Consider the following 26,875-nt stretch of genomic DNA (forward strand, 5'->3'; position numbering starts at 1 on the left):
CTGCTAAAACTGGGCACACTTGTGTCTCGCCATGAACTTTGTGTGACAGAGAAAGAAATGCAAACCGGTTACCTCCACTCTTGCCATGGCAACGGACGCGACAAGAAAAGCGATCCTGTACCTGTGTATCTGTCTCCCTAATGGTCTGTGTGTTAGTGTAACAAGATCTGAAAAAACTCCCCTCAATGACATTTTAGATCCCCCACTGTAACTGACCTGGGCTGGGGAGTCACAAGTAGGATTTAGGTGAGTACTCAGGCTTCTCTCAGGTTCCTGTTTGTCTTTTCCTAATGAATTCAGCCATAAGAAAGCTTCAGATGAGGCCCATTTTTTCCACATGGCCAGGATATCATATACTGGTGCACAAGCTGTTTTTTGTTTACCTAATGCAAAAGCTTTATTTTTTAGATATGTACGTAAAATATTTCTTTTTGACTTGACATATGAACTGATGAAGCATTTGTCATTTTACTTTGAGAAAAAAAGTGCTCATTAAAAATGCTGTGGGATGACTGCTGAGGTGTCCTGCATTATAGCACCTTGCTGCTTCACTGTTGGACTGCACCACTCGGCCACTCCTAACTCTCCTGTTCCCTCTGCTGGGAAAGGCAGATATTGCACACTCCAGACGAAGTACAAAACGCAGACTTGGAGTAAGTAATTTTGTTTTAAAGATCATCCTTGGCATTGCATTACCGAGAATCACCTGCGTCTTGTTCTGGTTTGATTCCAATCTGCCGCATTCTCTGGAAAAGGCATGGCCTCGGTGAAAGCCTTGCTGAAAACCCCTCGGTATAGAATATTGTGAATGAGTCATTCCCAAGTTTGGTGTTAATCATCATTGCAAACGCCAAACCTATTATCACCAAATCTTTTCAAGAAGTTCTTGTGTCCATCTGGTGGCAGAAGTAGCAGGTTTTTTTTTTTTTTTAAAGGGAGGGAGGAGTTTTTTTCCCCTTCTTTCTTTTTTGCAGCAGCATTCAGGTCATTTGAAGAAGCTTGTTATCCCTCCAACATAGGAACCAAATTTTTAGTTTACCTTGTAAATGACCTTGCAAACATAAGGCTTCCTTTTTTTTCCTTTGGACATGCACTCAATTTTTAGGTTACTTTATTTGGTTTGTGCATGCGTGTGTGTGTGTGTGTGTGTGTGTGTGTGTGTGTGTGTGTGTGTGTGTGTGTGTGTGTGTGTGTGTGAAGGAGGCGAAACTTTCCCTGAACCTTATACAGATGGATAGTGTCTGTGCTTGGTGCAGTAGTTATACAAACAAGAATAAATACTCAGCATTTGCATTTCCAGCTAACCGCCTCTAAGAATATTGAGCATCAGCTGTCTGTCTGTCATTCGAACCACTGGTGAAATAGATCAGCGTTACCTTTGTTCTTTTGGCCACAGCTCCCTCAAGATGTGACAAAAGATTGTTGTGACAAGTGCCTCACCCTCCAGCAGAGGACCAGTTTGTCTCCCGGTTGCTTGTGTCGACTGTTTGATAAAAGCCAGCCTACTTTTGCTGTTTGTGTTTCTGTTTTCGTTTTCCTTTTTTGTATTGAATAGCACAACAGGCAAGTTCATTATGCGTGTGACTCATCCCACTAGCCCACACCCCCTCCCCATCTGCTGCTGTGCGCTGGAAAGGAGAGGGAACCGCCATTGATCACTTCTTCCCTCACACATGCACGCACACACCCCACCTTCAACGTCACTATCAATCGACATGTTTAATGTTTTTGTGGGAAATAGCTGGCATTTCCTTTTGTGTCCTTTTACATCTGTTCCCCACCATTTGCTGACATTATAATAAATCACTGAGCAGACATGTAGAAGATGAAAAGTAAAAGATAATCCAGCAAATTATTCAGACAGTCTCAGACCATTCAGACACTGATTGAACAGGCTGTGATTTCTTTTTTTTTTTCCTTTTTTTGTAGCAGGCTCAGTCAAGAATATATAAGGAAAAATGTCTGGATAGGAGAGCTTTTCTTTTTTTTGCATGTCTTATTTAGTTGATACAGCTGGTAACAGCAAAGACCCCGCAGAATGGTCGATAAGCGTTACATATATCTTTTGTGAAACATTTCCTGACTGCCCCGCTCTCAATACTTGATTAATAAAATTTAAAATAAAAACCACTGACATCCACATATGAGATTATTTTGAAGTGGATGATTAATATTTTTAACAAACGTTCAAACACAATTTCCCTTTGTTTGTCTTCTCTTAAAGTCCTTTAAAAAAAAGTGAAATAGAATAAGAGTTGGTTTATGGAGCAAACAGAAACTTGTGTGCTAAAAAAGCTGAGAAACATTATCACAATGAAATCAAGGCAATAGTTTTTTCACTTTCTCATCTTTCTGACTTGGTCTTTTTTTACATCAAGAACTGAAAGACACTGTTCGTCGATGAAACGGTTTGCAGGTAGTGTATGGTGACTTCACAGCAGTTCTGGCCTGCCAAAAGGTCCAATCTGGTCCCCAGGCTGGCTCTGAAAAGTGTGAAAATTGCAGAAAGGAGGGTATAAGTTGTTAAGAATGGATCACATCATGAGATTAGTTGTCTGAACTGTTAATTTAATCCAAGTCAGAGGTCTGAATCATCCTCACTTTTACAGTCTTCTTACTGACAAAGAAGTTTTTCATACCACGCCAAAGTAAGGTGGTTAAACCACTGTGTCCTGCTGATGCGTTATAGCATTTCTTTGTGATCAAAGTAGAATGATTGAATAGACATAATGTTGAAACTGCACCTAGTTTTTGTTAAAACAGCTCATACTGTAAAGGAGTGGTGGAGATCGAATCGGCCTGCGTGCAGCCCGAGAACTGAGTTTGACTCTTCTGGTTTACAGGGATTCCTGCAGCCTTATTACTATAGTGCTTCCCTGCTGCACTTGAAACAAAGAGCGCACTAACAGCGATTGAGCTGACTGTTAAGGCCATGACTTCACAACTAAATTGACGATGAGACACGATCCATTAGGGCCTCTCTGATGGTGTCTTGTACATGCATGCTGAGCACTAGTGTGTGTGTGTGTGTGTGTGTATGACACAATTATTGTCTATCAGCAGAACATTGCAATATCGAGGGAAAAGAAAGCAAAGAGGTTTATAAGTTGAAAAAAAAGGCTGAGGTTAAGGTCTCTTTAGGACACACAAAACAGTGAGTAACTCTTTTAACTGGAAACTGCAGGCTGAATGTGTCTATAGCTTCTCAAATTATGATGCATGTCAAGTTTGCTTCACCACTGATAAACAGTACATATAGGGTCTTTATTTAATCAGGTAATCTCATGAATTGGATTGATAAGAAGGTTGGTAGAGATGAGAAAGATTCCTATGGGAGCGACTTGGGAGTGTTCTCTTCATCAAGGCAGTTGTATGATGAAAGAGTCTGTTGTGTGAGGATTAAGGTCGTGTGCATTAACATAATAACAGCACTTCCATTAATTTTGGTTCAGTTACCTTGAATTACAGGATTTGGTGAAGTGTTTATATTTGTTTTCAGGCATTTCCATAACTGCAAGTATCAAGTCAAATGCGTAAGAGCTTTCCAAAAGGTTCTTACAGTGTAATTTAGACTCTAAGGCTAACATGAATACATTTGCATTAGCACATCGTCACATCCAGTTTATCAGAGCTTTGTTGCTGAAAACAGCTACCTCCTGCTGTTTAAATGTTCAGAAAAAAACAAAAACCATTTTATTTAAATTTTTAAAAAAAACCCACAATGGTGGGGAGGGAAACAAACAGAAACTGGCTTCTCAAATAAATAAATAAATAAATGAAGAATCCAAAAAGTAGCTATATTAATACTGAAACAAACAAGAAAAGAAGGTAAAATATTCCCTCCAAACAAAATGTATAAATTCTAAATGCGCAAATCAGTCCACACATGATTACCTTGCTCCACCCATCAAAAAGTCTGCGCCTGCACTAGTATATTGCCTTTATCGTCATTTATTGGACTGACGATTGTCGGTTGGAAAACTTTTACATATCGCCCAACCTTACTTTGAAACAAGTCCAGGTACAGGATACCTCGGATAAATGTTAGTTTTATATGTATATACTGAGCATGTTTACCTTGACCTTACGGCTTATGTAAATTTTAGCTTTAATGTTGTTATTCCATGATGGGGGAAAAATATTTTTTTATTAATTACAACAAACCTCAGTGTGTTGTGACTGTCGTGAAATCACTTCCTTTTTAACGTCTTTATTGCTAAATTTGATTGCCCCAAACTGAATGTGAAAAATTCAAATGAATTCTTTTGAAGGCTTTGTCTGAGCTATAATGCATTCATACAGTGCTGTTAAAAGGTATTTTCCCCCTTCCTGTTTTTTTTTTAAGGTTTTTTAAAATGATAATTTCATTTATTAAGGTGAAACGATTATCCAAACTAGTCCTGTGTGAAAGATAATTCACCCCTATAGTTATGAATTAACTGTGACTAATCACATTTTTGTAAAATGGAGTTCAGTTTCCCTTACCACACCCATGCCTGCTTACTGCCAGACCTATTGGATCAAGTAATCACTTAAATAGAAGCTGTCTGACAAAGTGAAGAAGGGTAAAAGATGTTAAAAAAGGACCAAAGCCACTGACATCTATCAGTCTGGAAAGAGTTACAAAGTCATTTCTAAGGGTTCGGAACTCCAGTGAACCACAGTGAGAGCTCTTATACACAAATGGAGAAAACTTGGAACAGTGTTGAACTTTCCCAGGAGCCTACCAAATGTTAATCACCCAAACTTTTGGGAAAATACTCTTGGGACCAATGAGGCAAAACTTGAACAGTCAAACATGGTAGTGTGATGGTCTGGGACTGCTTTACTGCTTCAGGACCTGGACGATTTATTGTAATTAATGGAACCATGAATTTTGCTTTCTACCAGAAAATCCTGAAGGAGAATGTCCAGCTATCAGTTTGTTTCATGAACTCAAGCACACTTGGGTTATGCAACTGAACAATGAAGGGAAACATACCACCAAGCCATCTCTCAATGGAAAAATAACACAAAATAAAGTTTTTGGAGTGGCTGATTCAAACTCCGGACTTATATCAAGTTGAGATGTTTTGACATGAATTTAAACAGGCCATTCCTGATCGAAAACCCTCCCTCCACCCTGAATTCAAACAATTTTGCAAGGATAATGGGGCCAAACTCAATGACTCATTGCACATTATGAACAACTCCTTGATTGCAGTTCTTGCCTCTGAGGTTAGCACAACCCATTATTAGGTTTTGGGGACAATTACTTTTTTCACATAGAGCCAGGTGGGTTGGGTTAACTTTTTTCCCCATTAATTAATGAAATCATCATGTAAAAAACTGCATTTTGTATTTACCATGGTAATCTTTGTGTAATATTAAAATGTGTTTGATGATATAAAACCTAGACCTCATTTTTAAAAATCAGGTAAGTGCTTCAAAAGTGATGTGGATAAACACACACTCTATTGTTGTTGGTACCATAGTTCTTGAGGTAAAGACTTTAAACTTGATAAAGAGGCTGGGGAGTTCCTCCAATCAGAACTTTTTTACCATACAGATCTAGATGGTGTCACAGACTACAATGGAAGGTGACAATGTGTGAAAATGTGGGTGCCTATGCATGATACATGTCAGTGCACCACAGTGAGTTAAACACTTAAATGATGAACTAACATTGTGATGATAAAAGATGATTCACGTATATGGAGTCATGTTGTGAGAACTGTGCTTGTGCTTTCTCACATGTAGGTGGTGCTGGACATGACATTTGGAGGTGGTGGTCATACCAAAGCAATTCTGAGCACAGTTCCCGAAGTCACGGTCCTGGCCTTAGATCGAGATCCCACAGCAATTTCTCTGGCCCAGCAGTTAGCCAAGGAACACTTGTAAGTGATTTATTGAGAAAGATCAACTAGACCAAAGTTGAAGCTTCAAGCTACACACTGTTGAGACAAATGTTTATACCTTATCATGGCTAATGTTTGGCCATCAGTTTTTGTTGTTATAGCTGACAGCTTGACAATTTTAAGCAGTGTGTGGTTTGTGGTCATTTCTTAAAGGATACTGTGGGTTTGATATACGGTGTTGCAGCTCTCCCTGTACTTTCTCACTTCTTCCCTGAGCCCGATCAAATACTGCTTGCCAAGATACAGCCCCTGAGTTCCACTGTCCAATCAGAGCCATTCTTCCTTCTTAACTTAAAGCTTTTCTCCCCCCACGCAAAGCTGGTGGGCCCAGCATGTAATTTGTCAGAGTAAGGGCCCACGCCTGCTGTGTGAGGGAGATGCTACCTCCCACAGAGGATCTATAAGTTATTGGTGGGGGGGTGGGGGTTAAAAATGGAGAGAGAGAGAGAGGGAGAGAGAGAGAGAGAGAGAGAGGCAAAAAAAACAAGAGAGAGAGAGAAAATGAAAATATAAGAGCGAGCAGGGAGACACGAGGACACAATGCCAGGGTGAGAGGGAGTGTGTGTGTGTGTGCATGAGCAAAGCGCGGGTGGATGAAAATAAGATGTTCCTAAGACCATGGCGTGGGAAGGAATCCTTTACGTAGATTCTGGGAAACCTCTCTCAAGGGAATCTGCCAGAGAAATGTGCCTGTGAGCGGGGAATGACAATTAAGAGAGAGAGAGAGAATGAGAACACTGTATTCTGTCAGCAGCAATATACCCCTGCTGTAAACTCTTCCACGCCTACTCGTGATGCAAGTTGAGAGAGGCTAGAGAAATCTAGCAATTAACCAATATTATTGGAAGCCTGAGTAAAAGACCCTGGCAGCCCACGAGTGCATCCACACAACAGGGTTAGAGGATTTTTCTCTCCTCTGCACTCCCGTGTCTTGAGGAAAGTCTAACCTCAGTACAAACTGTTGAGTTTCGTGTCAGTCTGAACCCAGTTTTACAGCACAGAGAGAACAATTTCAAGTCCAAACATTTCAAAATCGTCAGCTTATGAAGGTAAATCTCTTTTCCTGAATAATATTCACCCGTGTACTTAATGGGATTTGTCTCCTGCATGTTGAGCCTTGCTATTCTCTGCATCATTCTTCTTGTTGCTATGACTTCCCTCCGCTCGAAGCTCTGCAGTAGTTGTGCCCACAGTACATGTTATAAATCTGAAAAGGCACAGCACGTCATTGAAAAGTCAAACATTGGATTTACATGTACATATATGGTGAAACAGACTGATATGAAATGAGATCTGAACTGTTTGCATGCTCTGTGCTCTTTGTTGATTTACACCGAGTGCCATGTTGCCTGTCACATCATGGGTAGTAGGCTCTGAATGCTTTGACACATGAAGCCCATTTTCTTAGAGTTTACCTGCACATATTGACTCTCTGTCTTTATTTGGCTTATTTAAAATATTTTTATAAGAACAGTTTCCCTCCTCTAAGGCTGTAGCTCTTTTCTGCTTTTGTTATTCAGTCGATTCTTCTTTTGTTTTTTCCTTTTCACTCTTATATGTTGTTTGTTTGAAGATCGCCACATTAAATGAAATTATATTTAAAGGTTTTACATTGGAGATTTGTCAGATCTGCAGTTAAAGGTGAGCCTATACTAATATGTGGATGAATTAGGGTTTTTACAATACTATAATTTCAAACAGTAGAGATACCCTGGAAAATACTCAATACTTAATACCATTTTCAATGCAATGGGGGGAAAATTAAAAACAATCATTTAAGAGGCATCCATTTTTAACAATAGTTACAACAGTACTGGTTGGTGCAGATGTTTTCAGTTAAGGCTGGGTGATATGACTTTACATAAAAAAAAAAAAGACAATTCATGAAACATTTTCCCTCAATTAGGATTAATGAATATGTACACACAAACCCACACACAGACAGGATATTTTTGTTCGTTAGTGTTGTAACAGATCGGCAGTATTACTTTTGGTCGTTAAAACTACAAAAAGTGTCCAAAAAACGGACCCAGCATTTTGTATTTGGCACAAGCCGCTTTAGTTGTGCTGTCAGCTCGGTGCTTGAGTTTAAATATTAGCGGTCATTTTGGGAATAAAGTAGAAATAAAGTAGTAGGTGTAATTTTTAACCAGTATAAAAGATGCTGACTTTTGTTTGGTTTATTTTACTACTGAAAAAATTAGCAACACCTTGGAGACCTACATTGATTTCATCTAGGCATTTTGCCATTTTTGTTGCTGTTTTTCATGGGTGAAGTCAACCAGAGCTTATTGGGAGAATAGTCCTGCATTAAAACAGTGCAAGGACTAGTGCTATGCATTTAAATGCATACAACTCACCAAAACACTTCACAATTCATAAAATGCACAAACTTGAATTTACGTCCTTCTAAGCTACCCAAGCTGTCGGTTTGGTTAACTGTTTCAAAAATGTAAATGATGTAAATATTCCCAGGCTACTTATAATAAGAAATGTTAGTTAGATTATGATATACAAGGAGTGACTGCCACAGAGACCTACTTTTACCTCCATCAGCAAACCATGCCAAAAAAGATGTTTGGTATCACTGATAATAATAATAATGATAATAATAATGATAATAATAATAATAATAATAATAATAATGGCTGTTATTTTGCTGCAAAAAATCTTTTTTAATTTCTCTCTTCATTCTTGCATGTCATCTCTTGTTTTGCTCTTCCCAGCTAAGTGTAATAGTGTTTGTATTGCTCAGTATAGCCCACACGTCGGCAGTTCTCTGAGTTCTCTGTAGCCATGCGATAACCTCAATCAATCAATCAGTCGTACATCATAGACGGCATGGAGGGAAGTGCTGATTTCCATGTTTAGAAACTCATGTCGTGTTCGCATTTCCTAACTATGCAGAAATTAGCTTGTCAGCCAGGAAGTAAAGACGATGAAATTAAAGTGGGGAAGCAGGGGGGCAGGAGAAACTTCACGATTCAATATTTTCCCATGGCTTTAACAGTACATAAATAAGTCAGAGAGAGGTCTTTTATAACCATCTCTGGGTCATCTGGGGTAATTTAGTTAAAAATAAAAGAGTCATTTCTAAAGGCTAGCCTCTCTGTGTTTGTATCCCTCTTCTGTTTTTTTCCTCCACTGGACTGTAGATATTTCCATCACCGGTCCCCTGCTGAAAGCAATCAATCACCATCTTGTCTTAGGCTTCAGTGACGCAGGTAAAGGAACTGAGCAGGTCAACACAAGGGAATATTTCAGGCTTGATTTGTGAAGAAGCAGCATGATGCTGAATGAGCATGCGCTCAAACTGAGGGTGCTGTGAAGGCTGCTGATGTCCTCACCGATGGTAGCCTTACTGCAGATGGACAGGAAGAAGCTAATGGGAGAAAAATATTTAGTGAAGGAATGATTTCTGAAAAAAAACAAGATTCAGTACTGACCTCAGAAAAGGCAGAAAGAAAAATATCATTGTCACCTATTTTGACAGTTTGATGGATACAGTATAAAGCTGTTTTGAGAAAGTATTTTATGAAAAGACTTAAATATAATATTAGAAAAGTATACCTATTTTTTTCAATTAATTAAAGGAAATGACTCACTCATAAGGTGAATGAGTGAATATCATCCCTAACATTTTAGAGCTTATAAAAGTAGTAAGTGGATAATTAAAAGTAATTTTAAATTCAAATTCAGCTTCACCATAGCATGACTTTTGTGTTTTCTTCACTGAAATGTGTATATTTATCAAATACAACATGAAAAGATCTTAAAGGGGATTTAATCTAGACCCATTTGTGTTCAGGCAGAACACAAGGAAGATGTGGAGATGGTGTGAATGCATACAAGGTGAAATGAAAAGGCACAATCAGATGCAAATTCACTCAGGGCAGTGCGACCTGGCAGGATAAAATATAGGAGATGAGGTTTCAGCTTCAACAAAAAAAACCCATATGTTCATATTGTGGTCATTAGAATGAGAGAGATAAGAAAAAAGCTGAGATACTGGAGGGGAATAGCACACAAGCCTAACATAGTTCATCTGTAATGCCCCCCCCCCCCAAAGAAAAAAAACACACACATACAAAGTGACAATTCATATTTTGTTTGTACTCTAATTAAAGTTGACCTGTTATATTATTACTGTACGACCGGAGGTGAAATACACTCACCAGCCACTATTTTTTGGCCCACATTTAGATTTTGGTCAACAGTTTGAGTTGATTTGAGCTTTGGGAGGTGGCACATTGTCCTGGTTAATGCAGGATGATTCTAAAGAGATGGACATGGTCAGCAACAATACTCAGGTAGGCGTTGAAACAATGCTTAGTTGGCTCAAAATGTGCCAAGAAAATATCCTCCACACCATTACATAACCAGCACCAGCCTCAGCCATTGTCACAAGCGAGGATGGAGCCATGCTTTTATGTTGTTTATGCAATAATTTTCCAATCTTCTCTTGTCAAATATTGCTGAGTCTTAGCTACTCTTAGCTAAGAACAGAAAGCTTAGACTGACTGGAGTGGCCCTTAGTAGGGTCTTCTGCTGCTGTAGCCCATCAGCTTCAAAGATCACAGTCTTGCACATTCAGAGATGCTTTTCTGGATACCTTGGCTGTAACAAGTGGTTATTTGAGTTACCGCTGCCTTCCTTTTTTCAGACTATTCTGTGTGAACTCTAGAGATGGTTGTGTGGTAGAATGTGCAAAAAACATTCCAGTAGATCAGCAGTTTCTAAAATACTCAGACCAGCCATCTGGCATGAACAACCATGACATGTTCAAAGTCACTTCAGTCACCTTTCTTCTTCATTCTGATTATCAGCAACTTCAGCAAATCAACTTGACCATGGCTACATGCCTAAATGCTTCACACTGCTGATATGTGATTGACTGACTAGATATTCACATAAACAATGAGTTGGAACAGGTGGGGCTTATAAGGTGGCTGGTGAGTGGATGTATCTTCACAAGGCATGCAGGGTTAGCAGTGAACAAAGCAACCCCACCCACTTACTTTTCAAACCGTTCGCTTACAATCAGCAGCCACTCATAAGAATGTGAAAGGGATGGTTCCTTTAAAAGGAGAGGCGCTTAAGCTGCTTGTTTCAGGCAATGAATTACCAGAAGATATGAACTACAACCATGTATAAGATAAATAAAGAATTTTAGAACTGTCAATAATCCAAAACTACTGTAAAACTGAAAATGATGCATAATGGGTTCAGGTTGATCCACTGAGATGCCAGAATAACAAAAAACAAAGGCATGTCAATGTTGTACGATGCTACAGCTATAAATAGTTCAGATCTCTTAAGCAATTATGAGCCCACTTGAACCTCAGCACATACACCACTGAAACTTGTCCTCTTTAATAATAAAAGACCTTATATAAGGCATTTATGTCTCCAACTCTGTGTCTAAGCCACATAAAGAAGTTAATAATTTAGAAATCTTATGTAACTGTTTTGCATATTTTTAAATCCTTCACTGGCTTATAAAAACATGTTAAAGAACAACAGCACAGTGATGGTTAATTTTGGTGCAGAAACTAAAAATTGGCATTGAAAACAAACCTTGAACTTAAAAGGAAACATTGGCATTGAAATACTTCTTTTGAAAAAAGAAAAAGATCCACTCCTAGTGGGCCTAGCGTATACTGATTATAAAACACAGAGTTTTAAAAAATGACACCTTAAAATCCATCCATCCATCCATGTTATGCTGCTTATCCTGGACCTGGTTGCAGGGGCAGCGGTCTAAAAAGGTTAGGGGCTGGGCTAACAAGAGCACAACATTTGTAGAATTTGCATTCGGGGGAGAGAATGTCACTACTTTTGACCTATTGTCAATTTGCAACCTTTGTGCTTGCTGCCCTAATTTAAGGAGCAAGACTAAATAGGTCAAGTTTTCTTTGTAGTTTTTTTTTTTTTTTTTTTTTAATCTGGCACAGAAAATTGAACTGGGTTAAAGAAAGCATAGTTTTCCAGTTAGAGTTTGCTGTCTTGACACACGTACAATGGAATAGGATATAGCCATAGCTCATTTTTGTTAACTAACCAAATTATGTTTGATAACCAAGTCGTTTAACCTAATAAAAGACAGAAAACAATTAAAAACTGAGCTTACTCTTGTGGGCAGAGTTAATTACTGGCCAAACAAATATTTCATGTTTATTTTATTTTCTATGAAACCACTAATCACATTCTTCATTAATCAAATCATGCAGAATGTCGTTGCACATCACTGCGCAGGTTAGCGTTGCTGTCATCCTTTTACTTTATGCTGCGCTTCTTTATAACTTTGCTTTACAGATAGAGAGAGACAGGGAATACATACTTAGGTTAAACCTTAGGTTTAAATGCATCTTAGGTAATAGTTGCAACATTTCTAATCTAGTTCATGCCTTTTCCCCCCCAGGGATTAGAGGAAGCACTGCTGCTGCACAAGATGATGCAAGTTATTTCACAGTATAACTGAATTTAATGCAGTTACATAAGCTGCAAAGTGAAATTAATAAAGTGAAAATTTTCCAAACTAGCATGCAGTTATTAAGCAGTCCAGTATTTATTTCTTCTTCTTCTTTTTTCAAAACATGCAAGGGAAAAATAAGACAATCGTTCAGAGAATTTTACCTGAAATCATGGTAGCTGTTACAAAGGTAAATGGCTCACTTAACATGAAGTGCCACTCACCTGGAAAAGATGCAGAAGCTGCAGGAGGTAGAGACATATAACTGCACTTACATCAGACAGTTTTCAGCAGCTCTCAATACTTTGTGCAAAACATTATAACATAATAAAACCCAGGAAAAGCTAAAGAGCCAATCAATAGCCAGCCCGGGAAACATATGAGTCAACTTTGTTGTTGCACTGATGGAATTACACAGTTGAAGTTCACTACAATTTCAACTGTGTGATGACAGGCACATCTACTGTTATAGTAAAGATGTAGGCAAGTGTACTGTTTTTATTGGCTTACTGTAACCATAATGTGAATTAGCATGACATTTGTTCAAATGCTCTGGTGGGATAAGCCAGAAATCTTGATTGCGTAGTCACCCAAGAGTGAGTTGTAAATTTTATATTGTCATGGCTCGAGGAGCATGTGATGCGGAGGTAAAACCTGGAGGGGAAAATGTTTTTAGGGTTATGTTTATGATATGTTATGTTAACTTTTAGGTTTTAAGTCAAAAAACCTAACTTTTTCATATATATACATTAGTGCTGTCAGCATTAATCTCGTTAATACGGCGTTAACGCCATAACTGCATTAACGCGGCAAATGCCCGTTAGCGAGTTAACGCGCATCGGCCCGTGCGAGTCCTGCATGGCGCTAAAGCATTAACGTGCTAACTGTGCTAACGCGTTGACGCTGTTAAGCTCTCAAATGGCCTCATATTTTGACTCTAGAATGTAGACTGGTATATAGAAGGTTTCATGGTCTACTCAGTGACTGCATGGTGGTTTGTGCTGATATGCCACGATTGGTTTTCAGCAAATGTGCCACTGTACATTATGTCTAGATATGTCTTTGTTGGTCTCATCTGTGAGGATACTGTTCCAGATGCCTTGTGGTTTGTTCAGGTCAAAGTTTTGTAAAAACTAGCAGCCCTAGCAAACCAGCCATACTTATTCAGTGTTGTTCAAATTCTACTGACATGAACTTTAACATGCTAACTAAGGCTTGTAGAGTCTTAGATGTAGCTGAACACTGCACTGACTGGCCTTGGCGTGAATTTGCTGGGATGTCCACTCTGGGCAAGATTTTGGCATTGTGTTGACACACACCTGAATGCTCCAGACCTGCAAACTACCAAAACTTCTGTTGTTGTAGAGCTGTGCACACTTGCTGATGATCAATTAAACCAGGGGTCCCCAGTCCCAGTCCACGAGGGCTGGTGTCCCTGCAGGTTTTAGATCTCACCCTGGGTCAACACACCTGAATCACATGATTAGTTCATTACCAGGCCTCTGGAGAACTTCAAGACATGTTGAGAAGGTAATTTATCCATTTAAATCAGCTGTGATGGATCAAGGACACATCTAAATCCTGCAGGGACACCGGCCCTCGTGGACTGGGATTGGGGACCCCTGAATTAAACAACTGCATTTCATTAGCAACTTACATACTCATGTCACATAGTCACATAAAATGTGCCTAAATTATTTTGTTATGTTGACCTCGAGCTCAAATATAGTTGTCATGGGTAAATGTTGCAATCCTATATTAATATTTTTTAAGCCACTACTTTCTTTGTCGCTGCTCATACATAATATGTAACAATAATAATAATAATGATGGATGGATGGATAAGTAACTTTGTAATGTAGTTACTCAAAGATATGGAGAAACATATGGAGAAAATGGCCACCTAATATGCTGCCTTTGCAGATAAATTTAGCAAATAGCTTTGAAGCAGTGCCACACTGTTCTCCACTGAACTTAACTGTAAGAGTTTCGAAACTCTTGCCAAATCTTTTACACTGCAACTTTAAAAAATGAAAAAAAAAAAAAAAAAGTAGAAATTGGAGATGGTGGGTAGAGTGCTACTGAGGAGGCAGAACAAAAAAGGGATTGTGCAGGTGATGGGGGAAAACAACAAAGCCTTTACTATAGATTTTCCAACAAATTAATCACTGTGCGGGATAGTGAATAACAACAGCAAAGCAAAGAAAGGCCCTGACTGTGTGGGTGAGATGCTCCCTTGCCATTTTGTCTTCAGTGGGTTTTGAAATAGAGGACCTGTCAATTTGTGTTCCTTCTTTTAATGCCCCTAGTTAATCTCGAGGAAGGTGGAGTCTGTAATGTACCTAAAAAGGGCAAGTTTCTAATTGAGTAAACTATCTTACTAGAGTTTATTGCCCCCTCAGGGCCAATTTAGCTTACTGGCAGCAATCAATAGTAGTGAAAATACTGCAATCAATCAATCAATCAATACTATACATGCAAACATAAACAGTTACTACACAGATTACAGCAGTATCTGATTTATTATTGACACTCATCACAATCTCACAACCAGAGCTGGCGACGGTTCAAAAACAAATTACATTTTGTTTATACAGACTTTCTGTTATTGTCATTAATACCACGACTGCATCAATGTAGATTTTGAATAATGTTATTGATACATACTTTTACAACACTCTCAGATTATCCTGTATAGAAAATAGTCCAACGATTTGATTGTTTAAAAATTTGATAATAATCATCGTCATCAAAAATAAACGTTTTTATAAATGGTAATGAATGGGTGTTGCAAGAGTACTGTCTCAGAAACATCAAGCAAATGAACTAAAATGAATAAAAATTATAGGGAACCAAAGAGCAGCAGCATCAGTTGGAAAGCTAATGACAAAAAAACACTCTTGCAAGGCTTTGATCACCATGCATTTTTATTATGTGGATTAAAATGTATACCTAAGTGCACCAATGCATGTCGAAAATGTGTCCTTTACAAATGGAGGGAGGGTTAGAATTAGTAGCAGCGTGTTGTTTTTGATTAGCTGTGAGCACTTATTGTGATGTATAGCTTACACACGGCAGGCATAGACTGAAATTAACCATCCTTCTCCAGATGGTGGTTCATGTGTTGAGAGCAGTGACTCAGTCTTTGTGCACAGGTTGCTGATTTTTTTCAAAGATGGGTGAGACATCAGATTTAACAAGGCATTTGAAAGTGCTTTGCGTGCATTTAAGAGCAGAGGCTTGCTTCACTAGCTAACATTAAGGCTTGTCCCCCCCCAAAAAAAAGAATCTGGGCAGCGTAGCTTATTGACGCTATCCCAACCATTGAAACACTGAAATATTATTGCAGTGTGATTGCTAAGGGCCAATAATTCCAACATTCTCTCTTCTGAGTTTTCAAAATATTTTCTTTTTTTTCAGTAAATGCTCATACTCAATACTTTTTAAGGAATAGAGAAAGGCAGACAGAGTTCTGTAACTACAAAGTTTTCCAGATAATTTCATTTGTTTTACAAGTGATGCCCTGCAGTATGTAGGCTGAACCAAACATTAATAAATGGACATTGGTAGCTTATGTAACTGCGGCAAGTGTAATAAATAAAAACAACTGAGGAAATGTAAACCATTAAAGGAATTAAATCAAGAAGGAGAGATGCAGTTGCAACAATTGCAGTATGTTGATTCTAAACTATTGGTTGAGGTTTAGAGAAGTGGAGCAGCCATTGCCTTTTTGTGGTATGAAACATATGAATTTAGATTTTGAGCTGCTTAGCTTTTTGCTGTTAGTCTGCAACCTACAAAATTGTTTTTTTGTCATTTGGAAAGGACAATCTGACATTTTGGTCATTTTTTTTGATGAGTAATAACTTCACTAGAAATGTATTTTCATATATCTGGGAGCTGAGGAAGGCTGCATACGACCTTTTGCCCCTAATGTATAGATGCTAACTCCTGTTGCTCTCTTCTGCCATCATCTTTGTTCACACAATGTTAAAAGGTCACATAAAAAATGCATGAAGGTGGCTTAAGCATCTTACCACTCGTGCATGAGGAAGTCGGTACACAGAGTCTCCTCTGTCAGACAAGGCGAAGGATCTCAGTAGGCTAGCAAAGACAGTCGGCCTCCAAGGGGGTAAAAATAACTGATTCATTTTTTAAAAGGTTCACAAAAAACTACTCAAGCTTTTATGTGTTGCCAGTGACTCGCTGGTATGTCATACTCCTCTTGAACTCGGCAGCTTAAAACGACCACTCTCCAGATGTTGTGTGTGGGGGCTGTTTTAAGATTTTATGTATTCATGTTTATGCCCCAAAGATTTGCAAGATTCGTTTGTTAACCATTCTTACCAGATGAAGTTGTGCCATTAAGGTCTGATAAAGTGAGAAAAAGAGAGCAGTGTTTGTTTGTGCCACTTACTTTGGTCGTGGCCCAGACTAAGGGTGAGTACAACCTTTAGCCTCTGACAGGTGTGACAAAACCCCCCAAAAAACAAACAAAATCAGAAAAGAAATGAAAAGTAAGAAAATAAAATTTATAACCCTAGTGCTAAACCTAATTTAATCCTAAGTTTTGGAAGGCAGTAATGAACTTTTGGGGAAAAAATTTCAATGGTTTTTGATGGGTGTCAGAATGAAGAATTTAGTTGTTCTCTGCTTGCTGAGATTTAGGAAAACAGTTTAATTAAAACAAAAATTTTAAATGCTGATAGTTTAAAGTTAGGGTTTGGGTTACAGTTGCAGTATACTAATGCCTGCTTACACTCCAGAGGGTTAAAAGAACTCTAGAAAAGATGGTAAGAACTGTTGCTCTGTTTGTGATATTGGTGTACCTCAGGGAAGTATTCTTGGTCTACTTTTTTTTTTTAATGTTCACGATTAACCATTTTTTACCCTCTTTATGCACATGACAGTAAGCTGCTTCTGTTAGCCACAAATATTTCTTACATTTTACGTATCAGTTAATAAACTCATTAACTATACATTTCGTCTAGTTAATAGACACATTTTAGAATATAAACTTATGTAATACAACTTCTTTTTGTAAAATATGGAACACATTTCACAATAGTATTAGAAATACTCATGTGTCTCCACATTGTAAGCATTTGTGAAGGTAGGTCTTCTTCACTTTACTATGGATTTTCTTTGGTTACAAATATAATCTCTTTGTATTACACTATAAAATATTTTTTTCTGTAACAACTGTTTATGTAAACCTTTCACACACTCACGCACACTTATTACTTATTAAATCACATTTCTTTCCTATTCTGATGCTCAATTTGAACTTAAGCAAGTTGTCTTGTCCATGTCTACATGCATAAATCCTTTAAGATGCTGCTGTGTGATTAGATATTTGCGTTAACAAGCAACAAGCAGTTTAATATCTGGTTTCCTTGATCTGGAGCAAATGCTGTTGAGCTAAATGAAAATGAAATGTTAGCATTTTTTTTAAAGCACTAGATTTCAGCTACATATGTTTTATATGTAGCTGAAACACATTCTCCAGTCTTTTAATAGCCATCATGTCTTCAGTTGTCTTTGTCTCTAAATACACTATTTCGTTCCCTAATTCTTTCTCAGTGGTCGTGTGAAACCAATACTTGGCCGGTTCAGTGAGCTTGAAGACCTGGTGTCAAACATGGACGTTAAGCCAGGCAGCATTGATGCTGTCCTGTTGGATGCTGGCTGTTCCTCCATGCAGATGGATGAGGCAGAAAGAGGCTTCTCCCTGAGCAAAGATGGACCGTTGGATATGAGAATGGATGGAGACAGGTAAAAGATTTGATACATACATTGATTGGCATATTGTGATATGCTGGATAATCAGAAGCGCTTGTGCAGTGTTAATCAATGTAATAATGTGAAAGTGCAGATAGTACAAAAAGGCATACGTAAAATAGGTTACCAACAGCATGGGTCCAATTAATGTTATTTGTTTCTCCTATATGTGATGACCTGAAGGTGTGAAAAAACAAACCCATTTTCCGTCAACCTCTAGTGGTTATGTTAAAGAAAGCGTTCACCAGAAAACTTTTGTCATGTCCCTACATTAAACATTTGCAGACTGTTTGTGAAGCAAAACTAAACCTCCAATCGGATCAAGGAAACTGGCTATGCCAGGCATGAAATCACTTTGCATAACAAAAGTCCTATTCTTTTTATATTGTTTATCTGAGATGTGCTCGGGACTTGTACACAGTAACAGGGCAAAAAGTAAACTGATGGTATATGTAAAAAGTGAGCTAGCATTGTGATTTAATTAGGTAATTTTGTAGTTATACTCTTTAGATAATTTACTGTAATTAGTAGACATTAACATACCCATTTTACACAATCTCGGCAAAGAACTCATTCACTGAGATTGTGATTGGGCTAACCTAAAAAAAACACCGTACATTCAATTCTTCCACAGATGTCAGTGTCAGTGTACTAAAGCCTCAGTCACACTTAGCGGCTGGGCTAACTACATTTGAGTTCCCTGACTGATTGGCAAGTGGTTGCTGGCAGTCACGAGGTAAATTTTGTCCCAAAGAGGTATATGGTGCAATTGCTGTGGTTACACACTGATTGCCATGGTTGGCTCTAGAATGCATGGGAAACTCTGTTTACAAACTACTGTAGCTACTTTCTGAGTTGTAGTGAAACTGTGAACAGAGGCACACAAAAACGTGTTAAAATGTGTTGGCTACAGTGGTGAAAAGTAGGGCTGTGCGATATGACCAAAATCTCATATCCCAATATAAGATCTCTATCATCCCGATAACGATATAAATCACAAAAATTTAACATTTTCTGTAAATTCTGTGAATCTCGGGCAGCTCGACTTGCGTGAAGTGTTTCCAGCTGGGCGTCGCGTACCTGGAGTCGAGTGTTTTAACCGATGCATGAAACGATACATTTTTAGCCATAAGTTGTAACGGCCGCCATTTTCTTTGTGAGTATTTATTACACAGCGTGCTGCGGGGAAAAGCCTGTTCTAACGTTTGAGTCAAAGGTTTATTTTTTAGCACCGGCTCTTTCTCGCTTCTCATCCGTAAATACTCTGCATACTCTTTCACGTGATTCAGTTTATTTTGAAAAGTCTCAACAGGACCTTGAGCTTTATTGTGAAAGGTTTATGTGGAAAATAAACAAGCGGACACGCGATGGTTTTACCGTCGTTGTTGCTAACGACAACGCATAAAAACAGGCGCTTGTCCGTCCGTAGTGTGGTTATATTAAATATAAGAGAAAGAGAGAACTTTAAGAAATTAATATAAGCCACTAGAGTGACCATCAAAACGATGAAAAAAATATTGCCGTAAACAGTTTATTTTGCGACACCACGAAAGAAATGATAGACGTTTTTATATCGTAGATGTAATGTTTCCATTTTTCTTAAGTGAATTGTTGTCACCAGTAGGCCACTGACCTGTCTTTACGTCCATGTGACTGGGGCCTAAACCTTTCAGGAGACAACAGATGCATGATTGGGTGTTTTGTCCAATGTGCTATTGAGGGACAGTTTTTCTTAACTTACACAAAGAGATATTTTCCAAACCAAAAGATCAATTTCTCCCATTTGGTCTTATCCAATAAAGTATGTATTTCCCAAGTAGTAAAATGTACTACATTGTGATCTGAAACCTAATTGCAGACAAAGTATGTTTAACATTTATCTATCTAAAATGTGTCAGTGTTTATGTATTATTTTATAGAAATATCCATATTCCTTCCCGAATATTTTCAGAAACATTTCGGCATCACTTTAAAATGTCAGCATAATCCACAAAGAAACTCCTTTATAAGCTGATGCAAAAGCTGCTTTTCTCTTTTCCTTCCCTCACAATCATTCTATTCATGACTGTCATAAAGGTTTTCAGCTGTAGCTCAGAGTTGTCAGGATTCACCACTGTCAGCAAGGACATGACGTCAAGCAACTTAATTGGGCTTCTCTTTGTGCGTAGGTACCCCGACATGCCCTGCGCCGCTGACGTTGTGAATACCTTAGATCAACAGGCTCTTGCATCCATCCTCACTGCATATGGGGAAGAAAGACACGCCAGGAAAATAGCTTCAGCCATTGTGGAGGCACGCCGTGTCAGCCCCATCACCCGGACACAGCAGCTGGCCAGTGTGGTTGCAGGTAGATAGACACCACCCTGATTAATTCCCTGCAGCATTCAGGAGGCTATAAGGGAAAATAAAAAAGGAGTGGAGTTATTAAGGCTGTCTCCCAGTGGGACGTGTGTGTCTCAGAAAATTACGTGAACTGTGATCTCAGTCATCATCCTCTCTTCTGCCTCTGTTTTGGGTGTTTTTATTCCACCATCCTTGGAGAGATAAAGATGAGGCAGAAACTGAGTTGTAGATGGCTGGAATAAAATGTATGCCTAACTCACACGCAGGAGCCCATCTCTCTCCTTCCACACTGCCTACCTTTTTTGTTTCCTTTCCCCCTCTTTTTTCCCCATCTTTTCTTTGCTCACAAATACAGACATACACCTGACACAAATGCAAACACCCACATGCACTCACAAACGACACACGAGTTGCATACAACCGGGGTTAGATTATTTGTCTTCGATGATTGTTTTTTTTCCTTTTTTTTTTCTCTTAAGCCTTATGACTCCACATTTGAGATGCTGAATGGGAGAGATGTCGTTGCAACAGTTATTGCACAGAGCAGTATGTGCGTCAGTGTCACCCTGGGAGAACAGGTGTGAGTAAGAGCAGCTGTTTGATGCTTTTTGAAGAGCAAAGCGAGCTGCCACCAGTGTTTATTGGGAACAATCTAAGAGGTCTGGTTTTTTAAGAAAGTTCCAGGGGGAGCTCTATGACCAGTTGTGACAGTGATACTCGGCGTCATTTTCAGAATACATGACAAGGGGCTTATGCTTTTCTTCTTGAAGGGGTAATGTGAGACATTACTCAGCAATACACAAATATATTTAAAGTTTTTTTTTTTTTACATGGACACAACAAAAAAGTTCTGCAGAATGTTTTTAACTTTCATTTGTTTTCAGTCATTAATTTACTGAAATTTTATAGCAATAGGTAAATAAAGAACCAGGATTCGGGATCTGTATCCATTAATGGGTCCAAATAGAAATGATCTACAATAGATGAAGCATTTAAGACCAATGCTTAACCACACAGATCAAAAAATCAAACAAAAAATGCCCTAAAAGTCCAATTTTTGAGTTGCATAAAAATAAATATTAAACAAATAAAAAGAAAATAGGATGACTGAATAAAAGCATAATAATAATAATAATAACTTTATTTGCATAGAACTTTTTCAAACACAGAAAATGCTTCAAAGTTTGAATTAAAACATATATCAACAAAGTGAACATATCCGTGTGTGTGTGTGTGTGTGTGTGTGTGTGTGTGTGTGTGTGTGTGTGTGTGTGTGTGTGTGTGTGTGTGTTGGGTGCCTCCTTTTTCAAACAGAACCATAAGATCTTTTCAGCTTTATAAATTTTGAATTAGAAATTTATTTATTTTAACTAATAAATTGATTTACAAACCTTATTTTTCCAACAAGCTTTTTGTTTTTTAAATTTTAGATTAAGAGTTGATTGGTTGTTGTATTTACGACAGAGATTTAAAAATGTTTAAAAATGCTCTCTAAAACTGTAGGGGGCGCACAATCTCAAAAACGGGGGGGCTGGAAAATGGGGGTCAAAAACATAGGGGGGCCCATTTATGCTTGCAGTTCTCACCCTCATGAATGGCGCCGCATGACAAAAGTGACATCACATTGCTGACCACCCTTTGGTGTCGTCTTGGCCAGTTATGAACCTCTTGATTTTCGTAAACTTGCACATTTGCTGCTACAGGTGTTTTCACAACGGAAGAGCAGGAGCCAAGACTTTGTGAGAAAGTCCACCTGTACAGGCATTTTGTATTATTGTAGGGTCTTTGCCTTACAATATGAAGCACCTTGAGGCAACTGTTGTCGTGATTTGGTGCTGTATATTTAAAATTTAATTTGTGTTGAATGGAATTGAATTGATATGACACACGTATATAAGAGCACAGGGATTCCCAGAAAATATTGCAAATGGACAAAGCTCCTGTAATGACAGGTGTAAATGTGGTTGTGTTATGGCATCGTGTCAGTGCACAAAACGACCAATGTGATGAGCATAAATCGGCCATTAGGCGGCACAAGCTGATAGAAGAAACATTAAGTGACGTTTAAAGCCCGGGAATAAACCGGGCGTGGCTGCGTCGTATTGGAGCTGCGACATGGCTACAGGGCGTGATCGCTCCCATTCTTTGTTTCCCAGAGGAGCAGCTCATGATCTGAAACATATCACATCATCTGTCAAACATGGTGGAGTCAATGTTATAGCACGGGCATGTGTGGCTGCCGATGAAACCGAGTGATGATGTGACTGCTGATAGAGGAGGCAGGATGAACTGTGTGTGGAGGGCTACACTCTCTGGTCAGATTCAGTCAAATGCTGCAAAACTGTATAAACAGCTTACTGTAAAAAACACTGTGTATAAAAGTGTGTATAAGAATGCCTATGATAATTTTTTAACCTAATGCAATACTTTTAATAAACCTCTTAAATCGAAATCGATAATTTGTAGTTAAATCACATTTTGATTTTTTGATTTAAAATCTGCCAAAACATTAACATTGCTTTGGTTCATTCTTAACTACCTGATTCTCCTTCATGTACACATCATAATCTCTTCTGTTCTCAATGGATCTGTCTTCAGGACCTTTTGAAAGATGAATTAGAGAGGGTGCACATGGCTTGGTGAGGCTAGCCCTGGGCTGGTCCTTGCTGTGCAGGCATTGTATTGATTGCAGTGTGAGTCACACCTTGGGCTGTTCAGTGCAGGAGGAGAGAAATGCCACATCACTCACTTCTCTATTTATTGCGGTTTCTTTTTTGGTCTATGTAAGTGTCTAATTGTTCTTGTCTCTTCTGTGTTGTGGTTGGTCAGAGGCACCAAAAGCTCTTCACTTGTTTTAATGCAAAAAGAAAGATTTTGAAACTTTAATATGCAGCAAATAATCAGTTTTTAGTTTTTGCTTTAATACCCACATGATTTGATTGATTTAACATGACTGATTTGCACATTAGCTCTGTGCATTCTGCACCCTGTATGTTACTCGTGCATAGTTTGGTAAGTGCAGTTGCTCTGGAAGCTTTAAACATTTGGTGAGTGTCTGCAGTTTACGGCACATGCATTTTATCGGACTGCAGGCTCAAATAAATTAAAGGGGTGCAAGAAGTTTTGTAAGAAAAAGATTTCTTCCTCTGAAAGTCAGGTGCAAATTATTCAAGAGTGTAGAAATGTTAAGGCAGCTTGATTTATTTTATTCTGGGAAATGTTTTCATTCAATGGGTTTCTTTTATTTTCCTGAAGAGAGAGGATACCGGGAGTTATTTTAACATTTTCAGTGTTATTCTCATAAGGATAACGCCTGAGGGCTGTTGAGGTCACAACTATCAGTGTGTAGATTGGTAATGTGTTAGCAGATAAGTACTATGGCATGAACTGAGTCTTTTTTTAAGATGCTATGCTTGATCTGCTTTACCTGTCAGTATTTCTCTTGTCTGTTCAGCTTCCCAGTCACACAGGCCTAAAGACCACTGAGAACCACTGGTCACTAGTAAGGGTGGGTTTAAAATATCAAATCAAATCAAACTGATTTTAGCTTGAATAACGCAATGTCGATTCATTAAATCCTGAATATATTTTTAAATATAAATGTATTTTGCCAGAAATGCCAGAATCTCAGGTTAAAGTTCACAAAACTATTTCAACAACCACCAAACAGCTAAAACAGCAAATGAGAGCAGGTAGACGGATTCCACACAAAGATGCAAACACAAAGCGCCGATCGTTCACCCGACAGCATGTACATAGACATGCCGTCGGGGCTGAAAGCCGACACCTCACAGATTCTGATGCTGCAGCTTTTGGCTGTAGACCATTGTCAATCAGTCTCGTGCCGTGCCTCCTGTACAGTACAGAATGCATTCAGCTTGTCAAATTTACATAAATCTTCGATTGCTAGCAGTGTGACTCTGAAGTGCTGTACTGTATGTTTGTAAGTTTTCTCCCCAACAAACACAACAATGTCGACAAAACGTTTTGCACCGTCAAAGGCAACCGCGGGTGCCTTTGGTTTAAAATATATATTTTTCTTTATATCTGTACCAGTATGATTTTTTTTTTATGCAGTAAAATTAGGCACTTTGACATGTAAGTCTCTAAGGCTACGTTCACACTGCAGGCGAAAGCGCATCAAATCCGACTTTTTTGACCCTATGCGACCCATATCCGATCATGGTATGACAGTGTGAACAGCACAAATCCGATATTTTCAAATCCGATCTGGGTCACTTTCGTATGTGGTACTGAATCCGATACATATCTGATGTTTTAGAAAGCGACTGCTGTTTGAACGGTCATGTCGCATTAAATCCGTCTTTTACGTCACTGACACAGGACAGACGCCAATTATCAGTGCCCGAGAAGACATCGTGAACGCTTCCTGGCCATCCAGTGTAGATGTTAGTGAAACTGTTTGGAAGACAATGTTGGAGAAACGTGAACATTTTATTTGTACTGTATAATCTGCAGATTCTGACAGAAATCTGCAACTATCCTTCGAAGCACCGCTCCTCTCTAAAACAGCGATAAGGATCATTATTAGGCCATGTGTAAATAACAAAATAACTTTACAACTTAAAGCAAAATTGGGAAACGTAAAGTCTGAAACAAGTCTTTATATTAAGGGCCATCAGTCAAACTATACTGTTTGGTCTGGGTCTAAACAACGTGTTGTGTGTGACGTCTTCTTTTGCGCATGCGGGCCGCTTTGAGGGTTCACACTAGAGCGCGTTTGCTGTCGCATTTTATTTGTAGTGTGAACAAGCAGACAAAAAAATCGTATTTGATCAAAAAATTGGAATTGAGCATTAAGACCTGCAGTGTGAACGTAGCCTAAGTAGCCTCAATTGGGGCCTAGAGGAACTGCTTTTTTTTTCCCACTTCTGCATGGCTCTGAAGGTTGCCACTGGTCATTATAATTTTTTTTTTTTTTTTTAACATTTATTGTTATAACCTTTCAGGCATATTTCCTAAAAGAGTTGACTCAACTGCATAAAAATGTGTGAAATTTGTGACTGGATAGAAGTGTAACTCTACCTTTAAGTTGTCACCAAGTTAGTAAAACTATTAGTTTAATTTGTTCTGTTTTTATTTGGAATTAAAATGCAATAATGCTATATTAAATCATTATTGGACCATTAAAGTTGTAAGATTAACTCTGACCAATTCTTGTTTCCAGGATCGTTTCCTCCTGCAGTTGTCTATGCACGTAAAGACCGGCTCAACAGACCTGCACACGTGGCCACTAAGACTTTCCAGGCCTTGCGTATCTTTGTGAATGATGAGCTGAATGAACTTCACGCTGGCCTGTGTGCTGCCCAGATGTTGCTAAAACCCAGCGGACGTCTCTGTGTTATCACCTTTCATTCGCTAGAAGATAGACTGGTCAAACGTTTCCTGCGGGGAGATGACTTATCTAATCTGGATCACTTCAGCCAGAGGAAGCAAGGCACCAAGAAGGAAAATCTATCGCATGAAAAAAGAGACGGAAGTGTCTGTTGGCTTCCTCTGCGAAGAAAAGTGATCACCCCAGAAAAAGACGACGTTAAGGAGAATCCTCGAGGACGCTCCTCCAAACTCAGGGCAGCACTCAGACGATAACTATTGGACATTAAATATAAGACAATAGAAGTTGTAAAAAAAAGTTGGAGCTTTTTACATTGAACATAATTAAACTTCTACAAAGACTCAGGGTTAAATCTCAGTAGATTTGGTATCACTTTGTAACAAAGGAGCTCAGCAGAGATCAGTGTGTTACTGTAAGCTACTAAGTGGACTTTAGACATGAGGTGATTGTACTGTTTCCTATTTGCTTTGTAAGGAACAAAAAAAAAAATCATTTACAGTTAAAATTTTGAATTAAATAGAACAAATGTTTACCAGTGTTGATTTCATAGGCCTAGTTGTTGTCAACAACCTGTTTTTTTCCTGACAAAAACAAGATGATAAGTAAAGAAAGACTAATGCACGAGGACAAAGACTGTGATGAAATGTAGTGACATTTTGGTAAATGAATAAAAATGGATGAAAATATTTTGGGGAGACGAGGTCCAATCAGAATGAATTAACGTGTTATGAAGGTGGGAGGAGTTAGGGGAAGTGATCCAATCAAAAGTAATCTTGTGAAGTAAGATGAGATTTTTTTGGTAAATGGTACAGCTAGCGCTCATGCTCTCTGTTTCTCATGAAAATGTGACAAAATGTCAACGCTTGGGAGGAAGAGAAGTCATATGGAGCCATTTCGCATTTGATGTCACGGAAAATAAGACACTTTGTAAACCGTGTGGAGGGAACTTGATAAGCGCTTAGCCTTTATATTTTAGTCAACTGTTGTTACCTCAGTCTGCCTTACCGGAGTCATGTGTCCAACAGT

General features: G+C 38.6%; 1 protein-coding gene across 6 annotated transcripts in view; it reads left to right on the forward strand.

The window, feature by feature from the left end:
• LOC116324278 (12S rRNA N4-methylcytidine methyltransferase) overlaps positions 1-26,535 on the forward strand; it is a 50,334-nt gene extending 23,799 nt beyond the window's left edge. For all 6 annotated transcript variants that reach the window (XM_031744859.2, XM_031744858.2, XM_039609908.1 and 3 more), the window contains 4 exons: positions 5,740-5,876; positions 17,953-18,144; positions 20,319-20,497; positions 25,682-26,535. In XM_031744859.2, coding sequence (XP_031600719.2) covers positions 5,740-5,876; positions 17,953-18,144; positions 20,319-20,497; positions 25,682-26,103 — 930 coding nt within the window. In that variant the 3' untranslated portion in view covers positions 26,104-26,535. The remainder of the gene's footprint in view (positions 1-5,739; positions 5,877-17,952; positions 18,145-20,318; positions 20,498-25,681) is intronic.
• The last annotated feature ends 340 nt before the right edge of the window (positions 26,536-26,875 follow it).

Source organism: Oreochromis aureus, linkage group 1, assembly GCF_013358895.1.
Source record: "Oreochromis aureus strain Israel breed Guangdong linkage group 1, ZZ_aureus, whole genome shotgun sequence".
NCBI classification, from domain to species: Eukaryota; Metazoa; Chordata; class Actinopteri; order Cichliformes; family Cichlidae; genus Oreochromis; species Oreochromis aureus.